Source organism: Liolophura sinensis, chromosome 11 (genome assembly GCF_032854445.1).
Source record: "Liolophura sinensis isolate JHLJ2023 chromosome 11, CUHK_Ljap_v2, whole genome shotgun sequence".
Taxonomy (NCBI): domain Eukaryota; kingdom Metazoa; phylum Mollusca; class Polyplacophora; order Chitonida; family Chitonidae; genus Liolophura; species Liolophura sinensis.
Window position 1 is genome coordinate 22,737,705 of NC_088305.1, and position 27,833 is coordinate 22,765,537.

Consider the following 27,833-nt stretch of genomic DNA (forward strand, 5'->3'; position numbering starts at 1 on the left):
CTGATCAGACGAGCAATGAAAACGAACCTCATTTGTAGCGTGAACGGCTCACCAGAAAAGTCTATGAACGCGAACCTCATTTGTAGTGTGCACGACTGATCGGACGAGTCAGCGAAAACTACCCCCATTTGTGGTGTTAACGACTCATTAGAGATGTCAGTGGAACACAAACCTCATCTATAGTTTGTCGGAATCAAACTGACCAGGCTTAAAGCTTAAGACATGAACAGTCGATCACCTGCAAGTAATTGTGACATACCTAAGTTTGTTTGCTAGAAAATTGTGTAGAGAAAAATATATAAGAGCATTGCAAATCTAACGACGAGAAAAATATGTTCTGAAAATAGTTATATACATTTTGATGACACGAGACGGGAGCATCCTATCTTTTTTCTTATTATTTTAGACCCTTTGCGATTGACAGATTCAAACTGTGATAACCTTGATTCCCGAGGAACTTTTTATCGAATTAGATAACGACAGCGAATGGTAATTTTGTGACACATACTGTTGAAAAACAGTGTAGCAGTACAGCCAACTTTTACTTTTGTATGTGATATGTTATCAGTTTATTATTAAAGCTCCTTTGAATCCTGAAAATCTTTGCTTTGCTGAAATTATGGCGAGATTTGCAGGAATTGTATTCCTACATACGACACCAAATGACATATTCCTTTGAAATGAACAAAAATATAAGGAATTATACACGAAACTAGATCTGACTGTTACCGATGTTGCTTTACTTTGCAAAATTCCCCTGAAAACATTTTGTTGAAAGCTGTTCTGAAATGGTGATTAAATATAGTGTAAATGACAGGGTTTAACAGACTATTGGTGTATCCCAGCCAGAGGAAAATACTGAACAGTTGCACGGGAATGTCACAGTTTTTGCCACAGAATGGACCCACGACGGCCAAGGTGAAAAACGGCAGCCAACAAGCAATAAACACTGCAGTTATGATGCCTAAAACGCGCGCCGCCTTCTTTTCTCGGCGAAGCTCAAATCGTTCTCGTTTTGACGCGCTTGTTTCGGACTGACGTTGACGTCGGAAAACCTGAGGTTTCACTTTGTTCTGATTAGTCTCTTTGTTATTGTTGGCAATCAGAGATTGTCTTTTGGGCGCACACGGGTTGTCCCGGAGCTTGGGCACCGCTGGGGCTAAAGGGCAGTTTATGTGTTGTGTTTTTATCTGAACAGGTATAGGTGAGACGCTATACCGCTGAATGTAGTTGATGTCTCTTGTGGAGAAATTGTCCAGGTTTACGGTAGGACTTTCTACAGCTGGCTTTGTCTGCATTTCTACACACACAGTTTCATCAACACTTTCTTTGAACTTGTCTTCGGATTTGTGGAAACTGTTCTTGAGCGTGCGTCTTTTTTGAATCCTCCACTTAGCGCGACTGTAAATTTTGTAATTCAAAATCAGCATGAGCGACATTGGGAAATAGAAAGCTGCTCCGGTGGAGAAGAGGGTGTAGCCGAGATCCTGACTTATAGCGCAAAATCCAGACTTGTCGGGCACCATGTCAGCGTCTCTCCAGCCGAACAAAGGCGGGATGGAGACAGCCGCGGAGATTACCCATACCACCACGATCATCAGTCCGATCCTCTGCCAGTTCCTCTGCCGAATGTAGTCAATCCTCGACACAGCCATATACCTGTCACAGGCGATGGCCACTAGGTGAAGGATGGAGGCAGTGCAGCAGAGAACGTCAAACGACACCCACATGTCACACAATGCATTGCCAAGATACCACGTGGTGTTGATCTCGTTGAAGAGACTGAGAGGCATGACCAAAACAGCCACCATCAAGTCAGTCACGGCAAGAGAGAGAATCAGGTAGTTCTGCACGGTCCGTAGACTCTTCTCCAGCAAGATGGCGGCGATAACGAACACGTTCCCTGCGATGGTAAATAAGATGAGTAAACCTATGGCGGTAGAGATAACAACGAGCTCTGTCATGGGATAGCGCATGGGCAGCGACACGTACGACTGCTCGGCAGACGCGCTGTTCCCACGTGACTCCGGATCCGTCGTCGTCTGATTGTAAGGATACAAATGGAAAGACCCGTTATAACTCTGAAGGTCTCTGCTGTAAGAGAAGTTAAACCCTGTATAATCGTTGTTCGACATATTTACAGGATATTCACATTAAATCTGGCTCTTGTCACCCCAACTGTGTTGTAAGTGTGTCATCATATATATGTACTGGCAACACTCCAATTCATTGTTCCATTGCGTGACGTCATCGTGTTTCCCTTGTTTGAAAATTTCCCCGAAAACCAGAATTCCGTCGTGACTGGTATTTATAGGTGACAGTCTACTGACAGAGTCAATCTATGTGTCAGTGTTTCACTTCAAAATTCCCTGACTTTGCGTTGGTATCTCGAATACTTTTAGCCTTCTCGTGAGAGGAAAACGTAAAGTACAATCAGTCCTGTGGTGCATTATCCGAAAGTGACATGCTCTGATATGGAAAAATCGCTGCAAAATCCAACACTAAGGCCTGGAGTGACGCAAGTAGAGTTTGGTGAGTGGTTACATATACCATGGTGGTCACATATCTGGAGCGCTTTTTGCTGTCCCAGTAAACAAAACGTTTCCAGTCGCAGTCTAGCATCTTGGGTACTCATCCTTGGCTTTGTTTTCCTTCACTCATGGGAAATCTGCTAAAAAAAGGGGCAAAACAAAGGCGTTAGATAACGAATGGTCCATGGGTCTCCTAAGAGCTTTGTGAATGGGTAATGACACATGACTGACCGTAGGACAAGCTTTTAGGCTGATTGCGCCTGCTGCGCCCCTAAACACAAGGACTTACATTCATGAAAAATAGGGCATTTCCGTAAAATAACCAAAACACTATGTTCACCAGCACCAATTTCCTGGCATTTGTCCACGACATGGCATCCATTTATTGGTCGAGAGAATGGGAACAATAGGTTTTAGTGTCGTTTAATATTCATAATAAATTAATATTAAGTGCGACAATACCAATAAGTCAACTTTATAGATCATTGCCATAGACCAAACTAAACTGCATGCATCGTGTTTATCAGTTTCATAGAATGGATGGGATGATTGAATGATAACTGCTATTTAATCACGAATGACCAGTGACGAACAGGCGTTTTACGTCAACTATCCATGCCAAATATTTAGCTGACAAGCATTCTGTATTTTTCAGTATGGACCCCCCCCCCCCAAAAAAAAACAACATATCGATAAAGATTGTAACACGTGAGTATTTAACATGTGCTTGGGCAACTTGACAGGTCAGCTGCATTTCTAAGGCCATCTTAAACTGAAACAGAAGTCCCGACTTATGTTGACCGACATGCTTTGTCCTTACCACTCCGCTCGCTTCTGTGCCATTTAATGCCTTATATCCACGGACTGGAAATTATTTACTTCCAGGTAGAAGGTAGAGTACGCCGGAGGTTTCTTAACTGCAAAATATCGATCTCTGCAAATCTAATTGACCTTTTGTTATAATTTTAGAATGGCCCAATACCTATCACTGAATATCAACCTCGTTTCTGTTTTATATTTCAGGTATATTTCCTGAAAGACAAAGATAATATGATCTATCACTTTGAAGATAAACACATTTATTCTGTATTTTCAACTCTGTCATGGGAAGCGTGCGTGACTTTAATGATTAAGGGTATGTATTTTCACCTAATGGATGGATAGTTATCTCTCTAAAGTTAACAGCTGGATAATAGTTGTTGACAGTGGTTCGGGGAGGGAGGGGGATTATATTGACTATACATCTTTTGCCCCCTCCCCCCCGTATACTATTCCACTGTGCCTATGTCTGAGTTGTGAATTTCCATACTTTTCTTTGGTGATTTTAATTTTAGATTGCACCATGTCTAGGGAGATGTCGATCATACTACGGGCTTCAACAGCCAGGGATGGGAGAGAGTGGGTGAGAGAGAGCCAGTAGAGCCCGCCTCCGAAAAGGAAAGACAGCCAATCTTTCAGTGTCTGAAGCATCAAAGCCCTCTACATCTACTTGGGTGGCTTCTGCCCGGGTAACGGAACAGGCTGAGTGTTTTATTCGGACCCAGTTCGTAAATACTAATGACAATGGTAGCGCATCTGTGACCCACCCTGTCAGTATCAGTACACCTGGCTTGGAAACTCCTAACATCAGATTAGACCCAGTTTATAAGGCGGAGATGCTGGATGGGTCATAATTCCTAATGTGTGGCCGTGGTGGGTTTTCCCCGGGCACTGTCCGGTTTCCTCCCACAATAATGCTGGCCGCCGTTGTATAAGTGAAATATTCTTGAGTATATTCAATCAAATAAATAAATAAATAAATTTTCGTGTCATCTAGCGGGCAAATATGGAGGTTCAGCCGCGTACAGTTAGAGATAAAGTGTCTACAATAGAAATAATTAATAAAATAGTATTTTTGCTATTGATAGCCATTTTCCTATGCAAGCATCCATGGTATGTCACAACCATTTCCCCAAAAATGTGGTTCGCTCTTCTTTCTGCCACCAAGCCTTCTCCCCAGTGTGATGCTGGTCGCCGTCTTATAGTGAAATATTATTGAGTACAGAGTAAAACACCAGTTAAATAAGTAAATAAATATTGGCGGTAATTATGGGCCTACCTAGCCTGGTATTTCGATAGATGCTGAGGTAGAAATCCGGCAGTCAGCTATGATATCGTCTGTTCTTCTGTGCCCAAGAATATTCACACAAAAAGAATCAGAGCGGATCGAGGAAGCTCTGTACAGCCTACACAAAACCCTAGTTCGAAGAATTAGCGTATAATGGCACAATTACACCCTAATGCTGACGTAGACAAAGAATTGTTATCTGCTTTTCGTTTTGGTTTTTCATTTAAACAGCGACCGTGGATTGTTTTTGTCAAAATCTCCGGTATAGCCTCTACAAAACTACTGCTTCATTTATTCCGTATCATTTCGATTATGCCATGTGTAGACAGTGTACACATCCTGAACGATCTAAACAGCGCCACATGTTTGATACAACGCTTATCACTGGTCTGGCTTCTTTCATATATATAGTTAATAACTAACCAGTTTCAACTGCCTGTAAATGCCTGATGCATAAGTACCTAAAACAAGGAAGAAATGTCTATAAACTATACATATAGTTAGGAAAAAATGTCTATAAACAATACCTAAAATTATGAAAAATATATCAATAAACAATACCTAAAAAGGGAAAAATGCCTACACATAATACCTAATATAAGGACGATTCTCTGGTTGTACGCTGGAGTGTTGTCTTAAATAATTCCTCTGTTATACATTGCTAAAATGGATTGCCTCAAAGAAAAAAAAATCGGTGATCAGGTATTTTTAACAAAGCCAAAGTCATTTGAAGGTCACTGTCGCTTACCTGCCTATAACGAACGTTATTCGAATAAGGAATTCTCAGTGCATTCGTCCTGACATCAGTGTATATGACGGCACTATTTTCCCTGTCATCGTACCTCGCCGATTCTGTGTATTTCTGACGGTTGTATTGGATATTCATCCTGACACAGAAGCAATTAGCGCTGAGCATTGGTTACTTTCATTCGACGTGCTTATTCATCTAGCGAGTGCTATATCATTATTTATTAATAAATCGCGGAAGGGGGCCCTGGTCAAAATAATCGCTAGCATCCAGCAAAGGCAATATCACGAACGCTGAGTAGATACAAGGATCTCATATGTAAGACAAATCCAATTGCTTATTTATGAAGTAAATTCGAACCATGTCAACACTTAAATAATTAAATCTGGAACAGAGAGTCTCTATTGCGGATTTGCTCTTCCTTTTAAACACTGTTCCATATCGGCCGACATGGCCATGTGGTCCCTAGCAAGGCTGCTGCAGACGTACAGGCTTATAACTGGGTGCAACATCGAAATGTACAACGTACGCTCATCCGGGCACTGAATGTTTAGTTTTTACTCGGGAGCTCTCGGGCATTTCCGGACATGGTGATCGATTACCAGCGAGCATGTTTCAGTGCTTGGTCACAGCACAGGGAGCAGGCAGACTTAATGGAGAGAATCACGCAATTCCTACTCGCCTAGAATTACAATCGTGACCTTATTTTTAGTTACAATGGCGTGTGTGTACTTTGCGATCTCCTTACATCAGTACCCCATCCCCAATACCTCGTCACCAAAACATTCTCGATGGCTTCCATTTTCCACGGTCTGCAAGCTTTGTATAACCATGTAATTAACAAGATATCATCTACTCAAGGCCAGTCAGCGTCTCCCACCTTCAATCGAAGCTTTTCGCCGGTTGTATAAATGCTTCCTACTTAGTAATTTCTACATCGCTTTCAAAAATACTCCGGCCAAATTGAAAATAAAAGCGCCGTAATGACACAGAACAGCATTATCATTCAGGCGTTCGTCGTGTTAATACAAGCGTGCCTTACAATTCCCACCTACTGAAATATATTTCATGTAAGAGTAATAATATTCAACCTAAACAAAAAACAAAATAATATGTAGGATTACTATTGAAAGTAAACAATGAGCGCATCTGACGTAATACGTGATTAAGGAGTGCATTCAACGTAAAGAAGCTAGCAATGAGTGCATCCCACGTAAAGGAGGGGACCATGAGTGCATCCCACGTAAATAAGTCCCAAAAGAAGACTAAATCAATCCCAAAGAATGAAGGTAGTTAACGTATAGACGCGAACATTGCATATATCTGATGTGTAGACTTTAACAGTGCGTTTATATGACGTACAGACGTGAACAATGACGTTTAAACGTAAACAATTGAATGCATCCGAGTAAACGTGAACGGTGGGTGCATACGGCGTATAGACATGTAAAATAAGTGTACCTGACTTATAAACCTAAACAATTAGTGCATCTGACGTGTTGGTGGAAACACTGATGGCATCTGACGTGCAGACAAGAGCAGTGAGTGCATCTGGTGTATAGACGTGAACAATGTGTGCATCTGGTGTATAGACGTGAACATTTGGCGTTTTGATGTGATAAGTTTGATAATCCGTGACAATCGCGAAAGGCTTGTGAAAAGCGTATTTTTGTCAGTAGGCCTTTAAAGGGCAACCGATATGAAGAAGACGTTAGTTTAAAACAGGATGACAAATCGAATGGGATCACCTCATAGTCAACGGTCACGGCGACCTGACATTCTGAGAAATGTACTTTGAAGAGAGAAATAAATGTTTTTTTCACTTAAATTTCCAATTAAATCGTTTTAAGACTTCTACATCGCGTTGAACGCCATTTCGGCCATGAACTGTCTCGGTGTGCATTGTCTTTTTTAGCTTTTGTTTCAAAGAATAACCCAATTAGTGTTGGTGTAATTTGAAAACAAATGTAGCTTACTGGTCTAAACCTATACGCGGAAACAGGCATTCGTGTACAAGCTGTCGACCAAAATGGAAGTCAGTAGTTGCAAGGCCAATTCCCTAAATGACCCTTTCTGCTTTTTCCCTCGTCATTTGGACAATGTAGCTCAGTTTACAGGATTTGTGCCTATTCCGACCGAGTGGACAACTAATTTACACAACATTTAATCATTTACCGGTGAACATTTCGCCTCTCATCATTGCATAGATCGGTTCCGGAGTTTATGGCTTCAGTAGCCACAGAGTTGTTTTGTAGCCATAAGTACTTAACCAGTCAAACATACACTTGCCTATAGTTGTCAATACTGGCGAACAGAGTCTTAATAAACGAACAGCACTATATTATTCACCTGCAGTTAGACTTGACGTAGTTCATCTGCCCTGTCCGCACACAGCACTGAACGCGAAGAGTTCCGACTGGTACAATGGTCTCTTCATATCACGAGCCATAAGGGGCCGAGAGGGGTGATCATCATCACTGACAAGCGATCGATACTTGTCTATACATATACAGATATGAACTCTTAACAACCGGTCTCTGTGTGAAGTACTTCTCCGAGCGGTCTAAGAATATTATGGACACAAGACTGAATGTATCTTATTGGCAGACTAGTATGTATGTTGACTTTTTAAATCATTGTGTAAGATTAGAATCTATGTCTAAATTTTCATTAGCTATTCTGTGGAACATTTTGTTACCAGTACTCACAACAGACTAACATATCCTACGTCCGCAAAATGCTAACATTATTCAGACAAAATCAGCCCGTCTGTCATTCGACAACGTTTTTCATACTTGTACAACACTATCATAACGTAACTGTAGCACCGATTTGGCCCAAGTACTACACTGGTTAAACAGTAGGACAATCACAGTACCACACAATATAGATATGATCGATGAAGCAGATGTTTACATAATTCATTTAATAATTCAATGATTGGCGAATATGAAGGACAGATGGCTGATTTGTGGTTTATTGTCAGAGAACCAAAATATCCAATCCACAGTTCATGTGGTCAACGGTTAAAAACAACATCCAATGTTGAATTCCCAAAGACCAGTTCTGTAGTAAAACTTCCACCATAATCTCTTAAAATGACATATATATCATTGAAATGGAAAATAATTACTTGGAAGTAGAAGAAGTTAACCATTTCCAATGATCTCAATGACGTTGAAAACACGTGTGTACTAACCGATTGGTCAAATCTAAAGTCCACAACGCTTTATATTTACAACGTTGACACGTTCATATCTGCATTATACACAGTGTCATGTCATGAAACAGGAAAATGTATTACGGTATCTCAGTTACGGTTTTATTGTTAATGTTCATGTAAACATAGCGATGACATTAAAACTGCTTCATGTTTATACGGTCCCTAATGGCAGGGTTAAGCGGATTTGGATACATAATCACAAAGAATAGCGCTGTACATCTACATCGCTGCGATTATAAGTTGTAATTAATGGTGAAGAAACCAGGCAGAGAACGGGGGAAACCCAGGACTATCCGTAGGTTGCTGACAGACCTTCCCACGTATGGCCGGGGAGGAAGCCAGCATGAGCTGGACTTGAACTCACAGCGATCGCATTGGTGAGAGGCTCCTGGGTCATTACGTTGTGTTAGCGCACTAACCAGCTGAGCCACGGAGGCCCCTAACGGTAATGAGCAGCAGGGTTTAAGTCTACATGCGCAAGTGTGGGTGACCGAAATGAAGCGCAGGTCAATGAAACTATCTGGGATGGAAAGAATCCCAGGTATACCAGAAGCATCTTTTGGCCTTACGCCTAATCTAAACATCCAGAACAAATTGTTCGAACGCGCAACATCCCTCTGCATTGTAGTTTAACACATACCTCACCAATTCTTAACCCATCACGTTTTTTTTTTCATTATCTTTATTTGTTTGTTGGGTCTGGTGTATGTAGTACTCACAAACAACTGTAGATAGTTTTGCATGATCTTTTTTTATGAATCTAATGCAATGACGGTTTAAACACGTGGACATTGCAGACCTTTTTTCACCCAATTGTGATTGGCAGAGCACTGGTAAGTGTGACGTCATTCAACAAAATCCACTCTCGTGGACACTGAGAGTAGATATAACGTTGCAGGATCGCTGTAGTACCGACCTGGTTTAACATACCTGTGTGATTATAAGATATTGTCAGACTGTTGGACTGTCAGTTTCATTGTCTAGTTTGAGTGACAAAGCCTATTCCACTGGGATCATACGTTAAATGATCTGATACATTTATTATATGTAACAGACTGCTTGAGTAAAAATTCATGTCTGTTCCTAGTCCGTTTGACTGACTATTTCATTGATTCCGTGGTAACAGGGCGCTGGTGTTTCCATCGCCAGGACACGTGCTGTGAGAGTTCAAATCCGGCCTTGGACAGGGACTTTGTACATTCCCCCGCTCTCAATGTTTGTGGGGCTTTGCTAACAATAAGCGGACAGGGACGTTGATATAAAACCGTTTGCGCGGTCTAATGTTCGTTGAAGACAAATTGTCTTCTTGTGGATGTCTGTACTCCACAAAAGGGAAAGAACTTGTCACAGGTCCGTGGTCATCATAAAAATTGTTTAGTATGGCCTTAGGCATCAATCGGATTAATGAACAACATTGATTAAGATGACACGAAATCTATTATGACCAGCAAATGAAACTATTCATGGCATCAACTATATTTTCCCGCGGTACTCATTTTCTTCAAACTGAGTGACATGACAAAATAAGTACACAGGTGTTTTTCCGGCATATGAGTTCTACATTTGGAGTATGGAGGAGTATTTTTGATTTAGTGTCATTATTTCAGCAAACATGCCTGTCCAAATGAGCATTAATACATGCATGCATGCTTCGGGTTCTACGTCGTATTTCACAATTGTCACCCAGATGATGACGAGTAACATGTACAGTCTGTTTTGCTCGTCGGTATGTTGGGCCCTGCTTTTGATTTGTTCCGTACTCTCACTTTTATCCACACTAGTATATATACGATGTTGCCAATTTTTGGAAAAAGTTATGTTTTGCGACGTGTCTTTTATTCCTTATTATGAGAGTAATCATCTATCAACAGAAAATATCTAGATGAGAAACTGCCTTATGATTTATTGAACCGGTTCAGGCAATGGTATAAATTTAATTAGAAATCCGAGATAGAAGTGGTTTTTTTTTCTTGCTGTTATATGCATTGCCAGGTGTAGTGATATTTTAGCAAACGTAGTAGTTAACACAGCAGAGTAACCTTTAGGCACTAAAAACTGCATATAAAAACCAAGTAATATCCACGAGAAAGAGAAACAGGCAATATCGGAATGACAAAGCAAACTATCAAACAGAAAATTAGTCAAAACTCATACAAAAAATAGTTTTTTTTCTTTCAACCAGCAAGTAACACTGATGTTACCTACATGCTGTTCCCTTGTTGTGACAGAGAGTTTGACGGATTTTTGTTTGTATATATGACGAAAGGAAATCGACATTTGAATAAATCGTTACAGGTCAGAGACATCAGAGGATTAACATCATGAAGTCCGGACAATCCTAACCGGAGTCCGGAAGATCCGGATGGTGTCTTGTCTTCCGGGTTCAGACGGGGTATATCAGGTGCTTGACGGCTGAAGCAAATCCCAGCAGGAACTGGAATTATTTACCCGCTGTGTGTCAATAAACTTAGGGGACAGTCATTACAAAGGTGGGCAGTCGTGCCATGTAAAATAACGGACTAACCACCATCTTTGCAAATAAATGTGGTTTTAATTCTCGGATCAACAGAACATTCGCCACAACAATGAGAACTGATATGAAAATCGACATTTTCATCGACCTTAACCAAACGCGACTCTAAATATAGAAGAAAGTAAAGGCCAAGAGCGCTAACTCACTTCCCGTGATTAGTGGCCAGATCGTGATAAGTCTCCTGACACCTTTGTTTAATTGGACTGTTAGGCTGCTTCCGGAATAGCTCTGTCACGTGTGTTGTCGACGTGTGAGTTCAGTCTGTGTAGGAGACATGTGTGGCTTTACTGTTCACATAACAAGAAAGGGTCACAGTTAAATGTCCGATCGTGTTTCGACGAAATCCTTATAAATGTTTGGAGATGGAATAGACATTTATACTCAGAATTATAATAGGTCTTTTTTTTCGTTAAGTCATATCAAAATTGTCTTGTTAAGTTGGGTCACAATGTAAATGTTTTTGCGTAATTTCCCAATAATCACCATGGAAGTTGTGTGGTAAATGTGTCTGTGAACAAGAACCCTCAAATGTATCTTCATGAACAGATACTATGTAATATGATTCGTCTATGAACGAAATGACAATGGCTGCCTGCTAAATGATTACATATCTCTGTTTAGTCTCGTATTATCTTATACTAAACACTAAAAATAACATAATTCGTTAAGATGGCTGTGGCAACTCCTATAATGCTGCTTGTACGGTAATTTGCACAGTGTGTGTTGGAGAACAACGGATGGGTTATGCATAACAAAGTGTGCATTTGGGGAAATACCTGGTGTACTAATCAAAAAACAAATTAACTTAGAACAGAGTTTGCAGGTGATTACTGGAGTTGGGGTATATTCTGGTATATTCTTACCAGATAAGGCGTGACATACGTGAGTATCAGCAGCTTTGGATTCCATCGAAACAACACTAGAAATGAATCTGCATTGAGATAAGTCTATTTCCAGGTGATACCATGAACAGATAGACTTGAATGACAGAACTGCTTGAATTCAAATTTCAAAAATGAATTCAAATCCAAGGCAATTGTACAGGGTAACTACAACAAAACATACAAGAGGAGCCGGAGATTTCTGGTTGTGGCTGCGATAATCCTTATTTTTTATCTTTCCCGATCATTTGAGCATGTCGCTATATAGTACCGGCCGTGTAAGACTTAAATCGTAGAATGTCTATACATCCGTTAAACTCCCTGCAATGTGTGTTTATCTTAACCTCATGTAGCATCATCCTAGAATAACAAGCCAAATTGATATCTGATATTCAAATTAAACTGTGTAATCGTATTTGTATAGTACAACATTAGTTATGGTTGGTATTCTCCGTAGATCACCTTAGCGGAAACGTCAGCTGCCAAACCAATTAAAGCATCAGCCATCTACAGCTTAATAATGTAATAAACGTTCCAGCGGAAATAATCGATGGTTCTCTATACCGTAATTGAAGAGGAAAACTATAAACTCTACTTCAGTCAACCAACTGTCCCAGTCACAAATATAGATTTGTGCACGACAGATGTTGTGGCTGTCCCACTCACGCAGATACTATCCAAAGGTGTCAATTAGGTTCCGCGAGAAGTTGATAGCCTCAACATGCAAATAATAAAAATTTCAGTTGAAATGGAAGTGATACTATATCACATGAGAGCCCAAGGTGACCTGACCTGACAAGATGCCCCCTCCCCCCCCCCCCTCTCTCTCTCTCTCTCTCTCTCTCTCTCTCTCTCTCTCTCTCTCTCTCTTTGGACGGGGCTATCAGTTGCACCTTACCCGGAAATTACTCCTTTTTTAAACTTTTTTTTACCTTAAAGAGAATTTAAGAGGACTAAACCGTGGATGTATTCGCGATTTACACACCAGGCTTGATGCGTTGAGACGAGTGACTTTTGTAGAAAAATCTTAACTTGATTCTACATTTAAACATCACACTCTCCCCAATCAGGTTAGAATGTTGCTTAGTGTTATCTTACACGCTATTTGGAACACATGCGTGAGAATACAGTGTATTACTTCGCTTGCCGTCACCATATGACTGAAATATTGTTAAATACGACGTAAAGCCCAAAGCACACATACATACCTCCCTTGTGAAGAGTTCATACCATCTAGATTGTAATCAGAGGTACGGACACCGCCGTCCAGTAATGCATAACAAGGAACAGGAAAGCCGTCCGCATCCATGTCATAGGGAATATAGTGGTTAATGTGCAATGAGGTGAAAGGTGTCCTTACAAAGCGATATACCGAATCATTGTGTTCCTTCACTCTGTGTTTAACACAACTGAAGTGTAGGGTTTAATATCAGTGGATTACTCTGGTGAGCAGCCCTTGATTTCCGAACGAGATTTCGTAAAAAAAACACAGCCTTTAAGTAATTATCTTTCTGCTTTACTGTTGAAGGCGACTGCTTTTAAATACTGTTGTCCGATTTGTTATTCAGCTTTTCACTTTGTTTCACTGAATACGGACAATGTCTTGAAATGTAAGACACTGCATGTGGTGTTCAGTACAATGAGGTCAAGTTGATTTTTGTGGGGTTTTTATATTCACATGTAATGGGAACAGCCTTCAGGTGCTTACACTGGCAGTAGCTAGTGAGAACTTCACTTGAACTCAGTTGTTAGAGCGCTGAGCTTCGGCTTTCTTATTCCAGTTATACGCATTCATAGATATAGGTGAACTTTCTCGAGATAATAAACTTGACTTGTGTGCAAATACGACAGCGATATTGTCCGATCTCAATTTGCCAGTAAGAGTAACTTTGCTTCGTTCAAACATTTGGCTGTGTTAAATTATTTAGGCAAACAGTTACTGAAGTTTTAGCTTTAGATTAAATTTAACTCTCTTCAATAAATAAATGATTAATTCAAAGTATTTGATGTATAGCTCTGAGTTGTTTACCTGGTGATGCTTTCCTCTTTTACTTTTCCTTTAAACTATCAACTTTCTTTTTTATTACGTTTTAAGTTCAATTTAAACCTGTAGCGAATACTGTGGTGCATGCTTGTAGAGTTCAGTTTGTCAAGAGCTGACAATGTTTGACACGCCATGACTTGGCCATTGAAATAACGTGTTCAAGAATCTACCGATTACTTTATTTCATGAGCCCCAGTCGGGATTGGTCACCTAGTATCGCGTACCCCTGTGCCCATATAAACACTCACGGCCGTGTTGGAACTGTTTATCTATGGTTATGAGTCGATTAAACGTCAGAGCTTCATTTAAAATCCCTCGCTTGAACCTGCTAAAACCGGATTGTTGAGAGCTCTTGTCTTATATGGAATTTATACATTTGCATGACAAATTTTGTCCATTACAAAAGTTTTATGAGAGGCGATTAACAAGCCGCGTATGGTAGTCAAGAAGGGTCATAACATCTCCACTCTAATCAAATCGCTACTGAGGATTTTGGAAACCCATGTCCAACAATTCCCTAGAGTCGAATAAGATGTATCAGCTTACATGAAAGGGGAATTTCTTTCATTTCCGTCAGTACCTACGTAAGGACATATAATTAAGACAGAATTATGTGAACAATTACTGCCCTCCTGCTGGTAATGAACAACATGCGCCACTGACGCTGTTCCACTAAACCTGCTTCCTAGAGGATGCCTGGCATTAATTGTGAGACGATAAGTAAGTTCAAGAGATGACGGGCTTTGTAAATTGCTAACAGTTTACGAGAACCGGCATTAATATACGCTAGGACATAGAACACGTCATCTTATTACAAACACGCCATGGAGTCGATAGAAAGGATCTGACACAAGACAACTATAACCTTAAATCAAACCTGGATGGCCTGAAACCAAACAGGATTAAAAAGTACCTGTGACGCCTTATACGAAGCTCTGATATGTTTGACTTTAGGCAACTTCAACCGAGACATAAAGATTAAAATTCGTGGCTAAGGGTTTCTCTGGCCAAAGACAGACATGATTTTTCTAATCTTTGGGTAGCTAAGAGAGCAGACAGAAATTCGCTTCGGCTAAAGACAGTCTTGAAACTTTTTAACCTTGGGTAGCTATGAAGACAGACTGAAATCCCTGGTAAAAGTTTCTTGATAGTTTAACTAAGATATGAAATTATATTAAGTTTGGGTAGCTAGGATAAAATATTGAATTTCCCGCCAAAGGGCTGCAAGTTTTCAAGAAAATGTTGGTATTCAGAGCGAAGTCACTATGATGTTGCTAACATACAAGGATTTTCTATGTAATCTTTTGCACTGATTTTACGGTCAACCTACTACAGGATTTCTGTGGCTGCTTTCTCTGAATTAGGACAAGCTTATTTTCCAAGAATGAATCGGTGTGGATACTGGACGTTAGTTAACGGTAACACTGTCTTACTTAAGGTATCTTCATGTGTGTGTACAAATTCTGTGTCTTCTTGTGGCAGGACGAGTCCAATCCGCCAAAGTCCCGCTTCCACTGAAGACACCAGGCATTGCAACAGTCACATTATACTGACACCGGGCCCACCAGTCATGTTTCCTTGCTCTGACTTCTCAGTGTTGAGCGCTAGGTGAGGCAGCATCAAGCACCATTTTTAAAGTCTATGACCCGATCAGGGTTTGATTCCGGGTCTCCCTTCGCGGCGCACACTCTAACCTCCACCGAATCAGTCTGTCACTTATAGAATACCAACAGCTTATAGCGGCTCATTTCCGCACGGCTGACGTCCTTCGAGCCATTCAACCTGCACGGCATTCTGAGTGGGTTAGACAGCTGCCGACGTAACCGCAGACATAAATTTGAATTTAGATAAATTCGAGCAGTTGTGACAGGTGCACGTGTTTGACAGAGTTCATTACAGGTGGACCTACAGAAAAACCGAGGCTTTTATCGCAATATTTAGAATTAAGCCATGTGGAATGTCTCTTTGTGCATAATTACAAACCCTAAGCCTGGATAGAATATAGCACTGAATATGCAAATTTACTCAAATTTTATCTGCAGATATCAGGAGGTTTCGCAGTGCAATAAAAAGCATGCAATATATAGAGTAAAACCAGGGCAGTGTGATAATCCAGCGGTTATACGTAAACGGTGAAATACGGCCTCTTTCAGTTTACCTTAGTTAGGGCTATATTCTAACTGTTCACGTGTATGTTTAAAGAGTAGCAAATAGACACCACTTATCACCATGGCTTAAGCAGGAACAGATAATAAAAAATACAATGCAAAATTTATTAGGCGTAACTGGTCCCTAGAATTACTTACAATACTGTGTTGTCATTACATCAACATAGAGTTTAAAGCCGGAGCGGCGTGATCATTGGCAACTGGTCACAAGTTACCGGTGAAAAACGGTCTCTTCACCTCAGTTAAGGTTTTATTCCACCTGTTCATGTAAATATTTAAAAAGAAGCAAATTACATGCCTCAAAGCACCATGGCTTCTGCAGAAATAGGTGAAAAAATGTTGCGATGCCAACTGCAGTTATATAAATTTATGTCAATTGTTTAGAATAATGGTACTCACAATGCCGTGTTATCATCACAGATCTCGATGTTCTGGTATGGGAAAATGATGCCAGTTATCAAACGAGTGTCCCCACCATTTGTCCTGTAAATTTCATTAGAACTGTTTGAGAAGGAGTTTTCGAAGTCATCAGTACTTATTTGCGAATATGCAAACGAGATACTGTTTACTTAAGCTGTAAGATACACAGTCTAAGATACGCTAGATGAAGTTTCCTGCTTGGATGTGTACATGTAACGAAGTCATTCCATAATTCATGAAAAATAACTTGACACAAATAAATGATTTTGGGGGAAAATGGCAATTTAATTAATGTCAACATAAAGCTGTCTTTATGACAAAAGTGATGACATCGTAAATTATCCTTTAATGCTTGGACAGGAATATACCGAAGGGCCCAGCGTATGGCGTGCACATATCTCGCCTTGTAAAATTTGTTAGATCCTGTGTGTTGTGTAAGGATTTCAATCAACTTCACAAATTATTATTGCAGAAACCAGTGTTTCAGGGTTATTCCATCAAACGCCTTCACTCGTTTCTGAAATTTTACAATGAGTATAATTCTCTTGTATGTAGATATGGACAGAGCGCCCAGAATCTCTGGCTTTCTGCTTTTGCAATGATTGTGCAGCATTGTGCCTAGTTCGGTTTAACCTGGCGTTAGGGGCTGTCTATTCATGGTGTTGAATAAAATCGCCACTTTGGATACATGAACAGTTGCAATCAAAGTTCAACTAAGATATGTATTTTATTAACAACTTATGTACTAACAGACACACGACTTGAATACTGATTCGGCAAAATATAACTTGTGTCTTTCCAAAATCACTGACAACTGTTGACTGCTTCTCTTTATATGAATCCTTCCTATTGTCGTACGTTTCTGTAAGGTTGTGTTAAACGTCATGTTGGGAATTGATCTAGCGAGGTTTTATGTGGCTGAACCGGAATAAAAAAAATCCACTGGACACCTGTGAAAAGCTGTGATTGTAATTGTAGCAATATTGTGGCGAGCATTGTTGCCAGATGCAACACTGTGGCTTAGTGACCCTGGATTCAAACGTCAAACATCGCGACACATTTCACCTAGCTTTCCACGTAAGTTGATTTTATCTCCTCTGAAATCTAACAACAAGAAAGCGGTCCCTGATCTGTTTACAAGCACGAGTAAATGACCTGATGCGTAAATAATGTTCCCGCAAAACGTAAATGTTCACTAATATTAGGCGTGATAACATCGGGATGTCGATTTCTTTCCTGAGATCAAGCAATGACCTTACATGGTGATGGTGCAGCATCCGAATGGTCTCAGCCAATCATTGACGACGACTCATTGTTTAAAAAAAGACCAATGACAGCCAGAGGACAGCCGCCGGTTTGGACTTTACGGGCAGTGCTTATGCCCTGGACGGTGACAGGGCCATATATTTATAGGAGACTAATGGCATACCTGTCACGCGCAGGCAACTTAACAGTTCCCAGCGCTGAGGGGAACCTGCACGGTGTGGTCAGAAAAACATGTGGATAATCTCTTCTTGGCGGTAAGCCTGTTTGTCAAGCGGTTAGAAGTACGCAACCATCACAGCTAAATTGGAGATTCCTGACATCAACACGGTTACTGATTCGAAAGAAAAATGGAATATAAATATGAATAAAAATTACAAAAATTACTTCCCAATCTCCGAAAGATGATAAGTGATAATGTAATAGAAGATTTGTTTCTTACCTGAATATGTCAGACTTTTCATGTATATGACAGCGTCTTTATTCTGCACAGTTTTTTTTAACTAAATAACGCGGGAGTACGGATATCCTGGTGAGAGACATAAACAACAATGTACGTGCATCTGATAAAACAGGTACTTAAGTACTTCAGTACCGGTCTACCCAGATATAAACCCACAGCTATACTCACTTCCAACTAACGGAACCCCTTTACATGGAAGCATTCAGAATGGTTTGTTCTGTTAAAAGTTTTGCACTCAAATCCACAAATCCACAAATCACCCACAAATAAGAATAAGCCTAAATTTTCAAAATTTGCCGCTTAAACAAAACTAAATGTTTATCTTCGTCAGGAAAAAAAAAAGTTTTAACAATAAACTTGTTGGCTCACCATTTATCAGTGATCTGTATTCAACATGATCATAGTCAGGTAACAATTCTTGATGTGAAGAATTCTTCGCAAGTGCATCCACTATATTTTTTTCCTACCAATAAACAAAATCAGAAAAAGTCCATAAAACCATTAGTGCATTACAACACTGCGTGACACAAATAAGTGCACCTTAACGTGGCAGGGTATATACTTGTATAATGACGAAAATTATTCACAAACGATTACTCTTGTTGTCATGCAAATCCTCTAAAATAAATATTTCAGAAAATTAAGGCTGCCTGGATAATTTCCATCATTATATGTGCCCGCTCATGTTGAAATGTGCCCGTTGTTTGCGAACCCCGCCACAGAATCGTAATGATCTGACGATGTCCTATATAAATGGATGGCCTTTCAAGAACAGTAAATCCCACTTTACTGGGTAGAACGACGTATTTACGGTTAGCTAGCGGTAAACGTAACCGTGAACGGATTGATGCGAAACTTGTTTGATATAACACAAACTATCTCCAATTACCGACATGCGCAGCATTCATTGCACTGGACTGCACGTAACTATTGATGAGAAAGTCTTTCGATGGAGACTAGCTTGATCTATCAATAAACCGTTCTGACATTTTAAATTAAATATGATTTTCATTTACAATCACAAAATCTAGATAAATGAGCTGAGCTACAAAAATAACAGAGTGTAAGATGAAGTTGACTGGACATAAACTATGATCACCGTTGAGTTTACGATTTTATTGACTTTTTATGACGGGTTTTGTAGTATGCTCTCTTGTACAGCTTACTTCGCCTGTTTTGACTGGCACTTGTCTTGGGAAAACCGTACAAAATGTTTCATTAATAACAAAAGTACATCACAGTAACTTCAATCAGATCACAAAGGCCTAAATGCAAAGAAAACAATCAAGTCAAGGGATATGTCGACGATAGACTATTATCCACTGTTCAAAAATGGTTTAATTTATATTTTTAGAATTTTTTTCAACCTTGCAAAAAGCATTCGAAACAATAGATAGCCCACGCAGACTTCTGGATGTCATCACTGAACATGCATATACATACAGTTCACTGAATGCATTCCACCGAACTGACCTTGAGACGAATTATTTCAAGCCAACAACATGAATGTCACATATACCCTCTGGATCAATGTAAAGAACGCCATAGAATCTGATATGTGAAAACCATTTTACTCAGCTGGAAAAATCTAATAAAAATTACTATTTCCATGGACCAGATGGTTTTTCATCTGATATATGCTATATTTTAGTTGTTTTCCGTGCCTTTAAACTAGTGGGCATAGTGCAGTTGTCTTCACTGTGTTTAAAGACTAAAGTTAAATCTGGTTTGGCAAGAGGATAACTCTTGTTTGTGATAAAAACTAGCCACTCCTGGATTCGAACCAACGATTTTAGGTACACCTAACCCCCCAGCAAAACGTTTGCCTCAAAAAAGTATACAGTAAGGCTTTGAGAGCTGTGTCGGCTCCACTCATCAGGAATGTAATGCACGTTCATTGTCGTCTAGCAGTTAGCAACCTCCTACTTTGTGTGTATACCGGTCAGCTATGGCCCGTTTCGTTTGACTTGCGTCGCACTGCACTTTGCTTCCAATAATATAGAAGTCGCACACCGACGTGTACAGCTTGCAGCGTTAACTGACACTGAGCAATGGTAATTTTAGTAGTGAGTATGTGAGTGATTTTACAGATAGCTAAATAAACCTGGCACTTCAAAGACCCAGACCTTAGGCCTACTATCGCTAGAATATAGACTTTACCAAACATGTAGTCATATTACTTGTCTTGTGCTCACAAACGACACGGTTCCCGTAGTGTATTTGTACGAGAGTAGAGATTGTGATTTAGAAAGTGGCTTTCGCAGGACTATTTTACATTATTTAAGATTTACACTTTCCGGAAATACGTTAGACAAATCGTTAGTAATTCCAAACACGAGTGTTGCCGCGCAAGTTTCAGGAATGGAATCTGAGCAATTCTCAGAAAACTAAACCATTTTCTAAATGACATCTGTTTAGTTAGAATGGTGTTACTAGTTTTTCCCTGTAACACGATTATAATGTATTTCTTTTAGCCATTCGCCAGTATTAAATTCTCTGAAATACTCTTTTCCGAAATTGCCTTTAGTCAGTGACATATTCGGACCTCCATGTTATTATAAAGCCAATGCAGTAAGAATATTTTTCTAATTTATAATGTTAAAGTCCATAAGCTTAGTTTCGACACCAAGAACCCGTTGTCATAAGTAACGTCATAATTATTCAAAAGCAAATTACACTAAATGGCCTTAGTATAGTCTTGCCGATACCTGACGATGCAATGCAACTTCATATACAAATAAAAATTAGGATGATTGATTGATTGATTGATTGATTGATTGATTGGTGTTTAGCTTCGTGGACAGGAATGTTTCACATATATGACAACTATCCGATGTATTACGATTAAACGCTAAAACCCCATCTGGGGTAATTTCTTTCATATACCGTCCAGGCTTTGGGGGGATCAATGGAGTAGCATTATTACCAGTATAACCAATCTGTGGCTACGTAAGCATTATTTTCTCGTTATGTTTCAAATATTTTCTAAGGGCGCGGGTGTATCTACAATCTTCGTTTTTCGACGTCCGGTATATCCACATACATCCACCTTGGACATACTTAAGCATGACAAGCAATGAGCTCCAAAAGCCCCACGGAGAGTATTAAGCATAAACATTATTAGTCTTACAGTCACTGTTTCATTTTTAGTCGTCATGATGACACAATAAAATACTGAAATAATGAATGCAAATGACGTTCATCAGTGAAACACACCAAGGACTGGTTCAAAACAGACCTACCTCAGGGAACAGACCTTTCCAAACTCTCAACCAAGAACACGCAATTGACCCATCATATGCACTATTGTTACAAATAGGTCAACTGGATGTCTCACACATTGGTTACAAATGTTCAACATTTCTGCGACGTCATGACGTCACAATTGCTTCCACTGGATTGGAATTGAAAAAGTAACGTTGGATCCATCCTTCTGTAGATGTTTTTTTGCTCTCACCAGGTCTGGGTTTTTGGAGACAATAACCCGTGGAAGACGATCGTGTGGCCGTGTGCGCAATCTAACGTGCGTTGAAGATCACTTGTCTCCCACCAATATGAGGTGTGTATCTACAAATCACGTGTGGAAAATTTCATCAGTAAATTGCCAAAGGTCATTGGTTTGTGCCAGGCAATCCGGTTTCTCCCGCTCATTTACGTAGTATCCGTCTTATGACAAAACACAACTGAAAATGTCAGACAAGGTATTGAGTGTGACCTTTAAAAATAACAATAAAATAAATAAATATTTGTCATGACGAGACTGTAGTTCTCTTCAATTGTATAACCTACGGTATAATACGTTCTAGTGTAGATAAACACTCGTGTGGGGCCCATTATGTAATCATATCGTATAGTGTGTTATGTCCTACACACTCACACATGCTGTAATAACATGTGCAGGTCATTCTTCCGTATCAGCATTGGTTGTTCACGTCCCTCTACCCTTACGATAATTACACCGCCTGCATTAACATCACAGCTATGCGTCCTCACTCTCCCAGTACTGGATAGGACAAAAAAAAAACCCACACCACGCCATCGATTGTGTAATGAAGCCACCAAATAAACCACACTCCTACCTGGCCACACCGACACTGTGTTTAGCTGTTTACGTAAGAATCCGTCCCTATAATGTGTATTTACATACTGTTCCCTTCCTTCGTCATGTGTACAAATTACTTACATAAGGTAGAAATTGCCAATCTCTTGTTTTCCAATCTAAGATAGTTCAATTTATTTAGTTGATTGATGTTTTACGCCGGACTCAAGAGTCTTTGGTGGGAGGAACCCAGGCACAACCCGAGGAAAACCCACGACCAGCCAATTAAAGGAAATGAGTTATTATACATGAATGAATGAATGATTATGGCTTAACGCCACATCGGTAAATTATACATGATTTCGTCACTTTAAAACGCGAGATCTTTAGATGCATTTAATTGTTGTTACGGGCTGAGAAAGCCGTAGTGCCAGGTGTAAAACCAGCAGCATTTTGCACGTTACTTCCAGCATGTGACGTACATAAATGTATATGCACTTATATGTGAGACTACCGTCGTATAAGTGAAACATTTTTGACTACGGCTTAAAACACCAATGAAATAAATAAATAAATAAATAAATATATGCGAGGTGAGTAAATGACCTTCAACGAGACGTCGATCCCTTATCGTTACCAAGTCCCCACGTACAGTGAAGCTGGGTTATCAAATTCGCTATGCAAGGCTGGGTGTCTTCTACCCGTACGCCGTGTGTCCCAGCCATTTCAAGACAAACACATTTAACCACTAGATTATTTCGTAGTACCACAAAACTTCTTATGGAGACTTACAATATATATATATATTTAAACATTTCCGTGCATCGGTTTCTTTACTTTTTAAAAAGTAATTGTCGTTATGTATATCCATCTAAAAACTAACCAACCTTCTGTAACTGAAAATCTTTCTGCTAAGCTGTATTGGCTTGCCTAGACAATTCCAGCACTATATAAGCGTGTTGCATAATATCAGGTATCAGATCTTCTTAGAGGGTCAAGACACGAAACACTGGTACTTCATCCGATTTTATTTCTTATCTTCACTTCGTTTGAACATGGTGCGTAACTCATCCATTCGATCAGAGGAATGACACATCTACTGATGTCTACATGGACAGAGAATCTTCGCTTTGAGTATCGAGCATGATAATTTTATGGGTCACACCTGCCGTCTGTATGAAATATCGTGGAAGTTTATTTATAACCGAGATCAGATATATTGCTACTTACTTGCCGTGCAGCCTCATAGCCCCTGGGGAAACAAGGTCTTGCATCAGCCGTAAATTGGGACCATTGCCCCTGCCCAAAGTAACATCAATAGTTTACCCCACAACACCTTTGGCCCACCGTGTTCTAACCTAATCCCATTTACTCGGTACACCCACCCAAATAGTACACGCAATCCATGCACCTATTTGAGTAATTGGATCCAAAAATAGACATCGTTTCTGGCTTTGAAAGAATATCGGGGTTTTCCGGTATGCATTTGTCTTTGTAGTTTGGTCAGATGAGTTAACCGCCTGCCAGCCGCCAGCATCACGCCACAGTAGTTTTCATCGTAGTGTATATCGCACTGGTTCACCACGCCAATGACGTCGGTGAGTTGTGTTGTTGTTGAAATGTGTTGACGTGAAATCAAAGGAATATAATCGGGCGAGAGAAGAAATGTTTTTTTTTTTCAATATAGTTTCAATCGTTGATTTATTGCAGTTATTAGGCTACTTTAGACAGATTGATGATTACAATCGAAACGAAGCGTTACTCGAGATTGACAAATTAAGAAACTTACTGTTACTGACTGATTTATTTAAACAGTTAACAGCCAATGAATGTTTGTTCAGTTAGCAGGACAAACATTCATTGGCTGACCAATCAATAGATCGGTGGAATTAAATGATCGAAGTGTTAATTCATTGCTTGGTTGATTGACACACCTAGTCCGTCCATTGCGATATGATCCTAGCTTACCACGATGTCTCCTCCAGTCTTCAACTGGAACTGCTCAAATCAGCTCATAGGCTTCAAAGTGATCCTTCGCGTGACAGGCTCCTTTATTTGACGCAGCTTAATCACGGTTGTTTTCGTCGATAATCGAAAACTGTTTTACGAGCTAAAAACCGCGTTGGGGCTGGATGTCTTTGATGCACACTTCCTGGTGTTAAGCTGTGATTCTGTCTAAAGAAGCACTGGCCCAATTGGCAGTAGGAATACTGATAGCCTAAACAAACTCCCATAAACTGAGTGCTAGAACTAAACCTTACCTGACCCACATTTATCATCCTACTGGGAATGGCTGAACGCGGAATTACACAAAGTGATCTTCGTTTAATATTCACAACAAACTCGGCTTTTAAATGTAAAACAAATGAGGTTGCCTTTTCACAGACCTGTTTGTTTTGTTTTGTTTTTTTTTTGTTTTGTTAAGTTGATTAAATGTGCTAAAATTCAGAAAGAGAACATTAAGCACGCAAGGTTTTAAACGCTATGATTCTTCAAGGAACGCTCAGTGTACAAGGTTTAAACATGATTATCCATAACGAGAACATTCAATGCACTATGTTTGGAACATGACCATTAATGAGGATAATGTTCAAATCATTAACCTTCATGAAGTTAAATGCTCCTCGCAAGACATGAAAGATTAAGCACTTTTATGAAGACAGGAAACATATTTCACAAAGACAAAGTTAATGTATATGGGTAGAATAGGTCCCCATGAACGGAACACTCAGTATACAGTGACTGAATCCTTCATGAACAGAACATCTCGTGTGCAAGGAAAGAACGATGACCTTTTACAAATTGAAGGTTTATTGTACAAGGAAAGAACCACGACAATTCACGACGGAAGATTCAGTGTACAAGGAAAGAATAATGACCTTTCACGAATGGGACATTCAGTGTACAAGGATAGGAATATAACTCTTCAGGAAGGGAGGTTCAGTGTTCAAGGAGAGAACCATGACATTCCAAGAAGGGAACATTGAATGTACAAGGAAAGAACCATGACCTTTCACGAAGGGAAGATTCAGTGTACAAAGAAAAAACCATGACATTTCAAGAAGGGAAGATTGAATGTACAAGGATAGAACCATGCGATTTCATGAAGGGAAGATTGAATGTACAAGGATAGAACCATGACCTTTCAAGAAGGGAAGATTGAATGTACAAGGATAGAACCATGACCTTTCATGAAGGGAAGATTGAATGTACAAGGATAGAACCATGACCTTTCATGAAGGGAAGATTGAATGTACAATGACAGAACCATGACCTTTCACGAAAGAGAAGCTTCAATTTACAAGGGGAGAACCAAGATTTTTTTCTCTTCAGGATTACACATGATTCTAGATGAGGATCAACGAAGTTTCGAAACACGATCCTTTACCAAGAGATGACTCAATGCACACGTTTGAAATCCTATTCGAAGAGACCGAACAAAATATTCTTGAACATTATTAAAAAAAGTATGAAAAGTACAAGTAGGATACAATGAGTTTATTTTATAATCAATTCTTCCTTGTTTTTTTTTACACGGCTTGTGCATTCGGCATAAAAGGAAGTTCCACATCAATGGTCAGACGATCGTATATTTCTTAGCTGACTCTGATTGACATATTTTCTAATCAGTGATTTGTCATTCAATTTTTCAAGTCCAGGGCCGGTGTTTTTAAGTTCGTTTTTTTTAGTTTTGTATGTGGCTTACTTAAGGACGAATGATAGGAAAGTTACATATAGATCCATTAATCCACAGGGCGCGACATTATGTTAGATGCAAAAAAACTATAAATGTCAGAGAAACCAGTTTAACATGGTCTGGAAATGTTACCCTCATTAAATCATAGTTAACATGATACTGAGTGAGTGTGGCTTTTGGACAGCATATCACCAAGTATTCCACGGATGAACTATTTCTGAAGGACCTGAAGATGACTTAAACAGATTGTAGCCCATATTTTCGTAAAACATTACACTTTAATTCCATCGCAACTCCCCGTTGAGAACCTTGATGGTTTTAAGATACGAAACCTCCATATCATTTTTGTTTTCGATTCAGTCTGAGAGGAATCTATCAAGAGCATCGATGAGTGAGCGTAATGAGGATATCTCTCTGTATATTACTGGGATTTATAGACTTTGAACACAGACACTGTAGCCATTGGGATCAAAACCTCAAGAAAAACATTGGTATGCCACTTCTTTAATCGCTGGACCTATTTCCAACCTTCCGCCCCCCCCCCCCCCCGCTCCAATAATATAACAATATAAATAACTAATAAAGCACGTAACATGTAAGAGAAAAACAGTTTTGATTGCTGCAGGAAATACAGTTGGTATTCTGGGCAAGGCATTCAAATTAGATGTCAAACTCGTAAATCGAGTGGAGAGATTTAGTTGTCTTCTTATGAAAAGAACTGGCGAAATACATGCCATAGAAGCATAATCTGGAAGATGCTTTGTTTTCCACGGATAGCAGGAAATGGGAAAGCAATGTAAGTCAGTGCTGCGAGACTTAAACCATTGTATGTAAACAGCACCAAATCCAAATCAGAGGAAAATCTACTAGTAACGCCGGTAGTAATATCTTGTGTTCGATTTGTAAAGAATTGAATAGAATTTACACCTGGTTTACGCATCCAGTCATGTTATCTCATTTCTGTTTCTGACATATTTGGTTGTTTCAAGACAAAGATCCAATCTGTTCCCTCTACAGGCACGCCAGGATCAGTAACTCGACGAAAATTTAAAGCATTTTTGACTGAGGTATATGCTGTGTAAAAGTAAAGCAAATGCGCCAAGAGAAATACATGTGGCAAACAGATTAAAAACAAGTTCTATAACGCAGAAATGTGCATCCAGCGATTAATTAGGTGAACGGCGACAGCTGTGTGTATATGTGAACAGCCCGGGGTTACGATAATGTCATGTAAACCTATGTGACCTTGGAGTACAAAGTTTTCTTAATAGCCTTGCAAGTTAGGATAAAGACTTCTAGCATTACATTTCAGAACATTTCACAAAAACTTGCACCTCGAGAATGGGGATGAACAAAAGGATAAACAACGGACATTTGATGACATTCGAAAATGACATATGCATCCTCGTTTAAAGAGGGTAATATTCTCTGAACGATCTAAATTAGTCATACGCCGAAATTGGTAAAATCAATTAGATAGATACCCATGGCCACATCGAGTCCTTTTGTTACACCGTTGCTATTCAAGTTCTCAGGTAATGGTCGCTGAAGAAGAAGTGTGACTTACCTTAAGTCTACACGCCAGAGCTTCGACCACTTGATCGCCGGGTGCTGATTCTTGGCTGGGGCTCCGATGATCGCGGTCCCGTGGTATCCACGAGCTGAGGCCCGGCAGACACGCTGTCTCGGGGAACGTTTAACCCGCTATCAAGCTCT

At 39.8% G+C, this 27,833-nt stretch overlaps 1 protein-coding gene across 2 annotated transcripts; it reads right to left on the reverse strand.

Annotated features, from left to right (window-relative positions):
* Positions 1 to 600: 600 nt before the first annotated feature.
* Positions 601 to 27,753, reverse strand: LOC135477695 (5-hydroxytryptamine receptor 1D-like). Of its 2 annotated transcripts, XM_064757886.1 has the most exons (3): positions 27,685 to 27,706; positions 16,635 to 16,718; positions 601 to 2,668 (listed from the first exon to the last, which is right to left on the reverse strand). In XM_064757886.1, exon 3 carries the CDS (start codon positions 2,133 to 2,135, stop codon positions 726 to 728), a length of 1,410 nt encoding a protein of 469 aa, XP_064613956.1. In that variant the 5' UTR covers positions 2,136 to 2,668; positions 16,635 to 16,718; positions 27,685 to 27,706; the 3' UTR covers positions 601 to 725. The 2 variants fall into 2 exon arrangements, with proteins under 2 accessions (XP_064613956.1, XP_064613957.1); XM_064757887.1 differs by lacking the exon at positions 16,635 to 16,718 and having other exon boundaries at positions 601 to 2,671; positions 27,685 to 27,753.
* Positions 27,754 to 27,833: the final 80 nt, after the last annotated feature.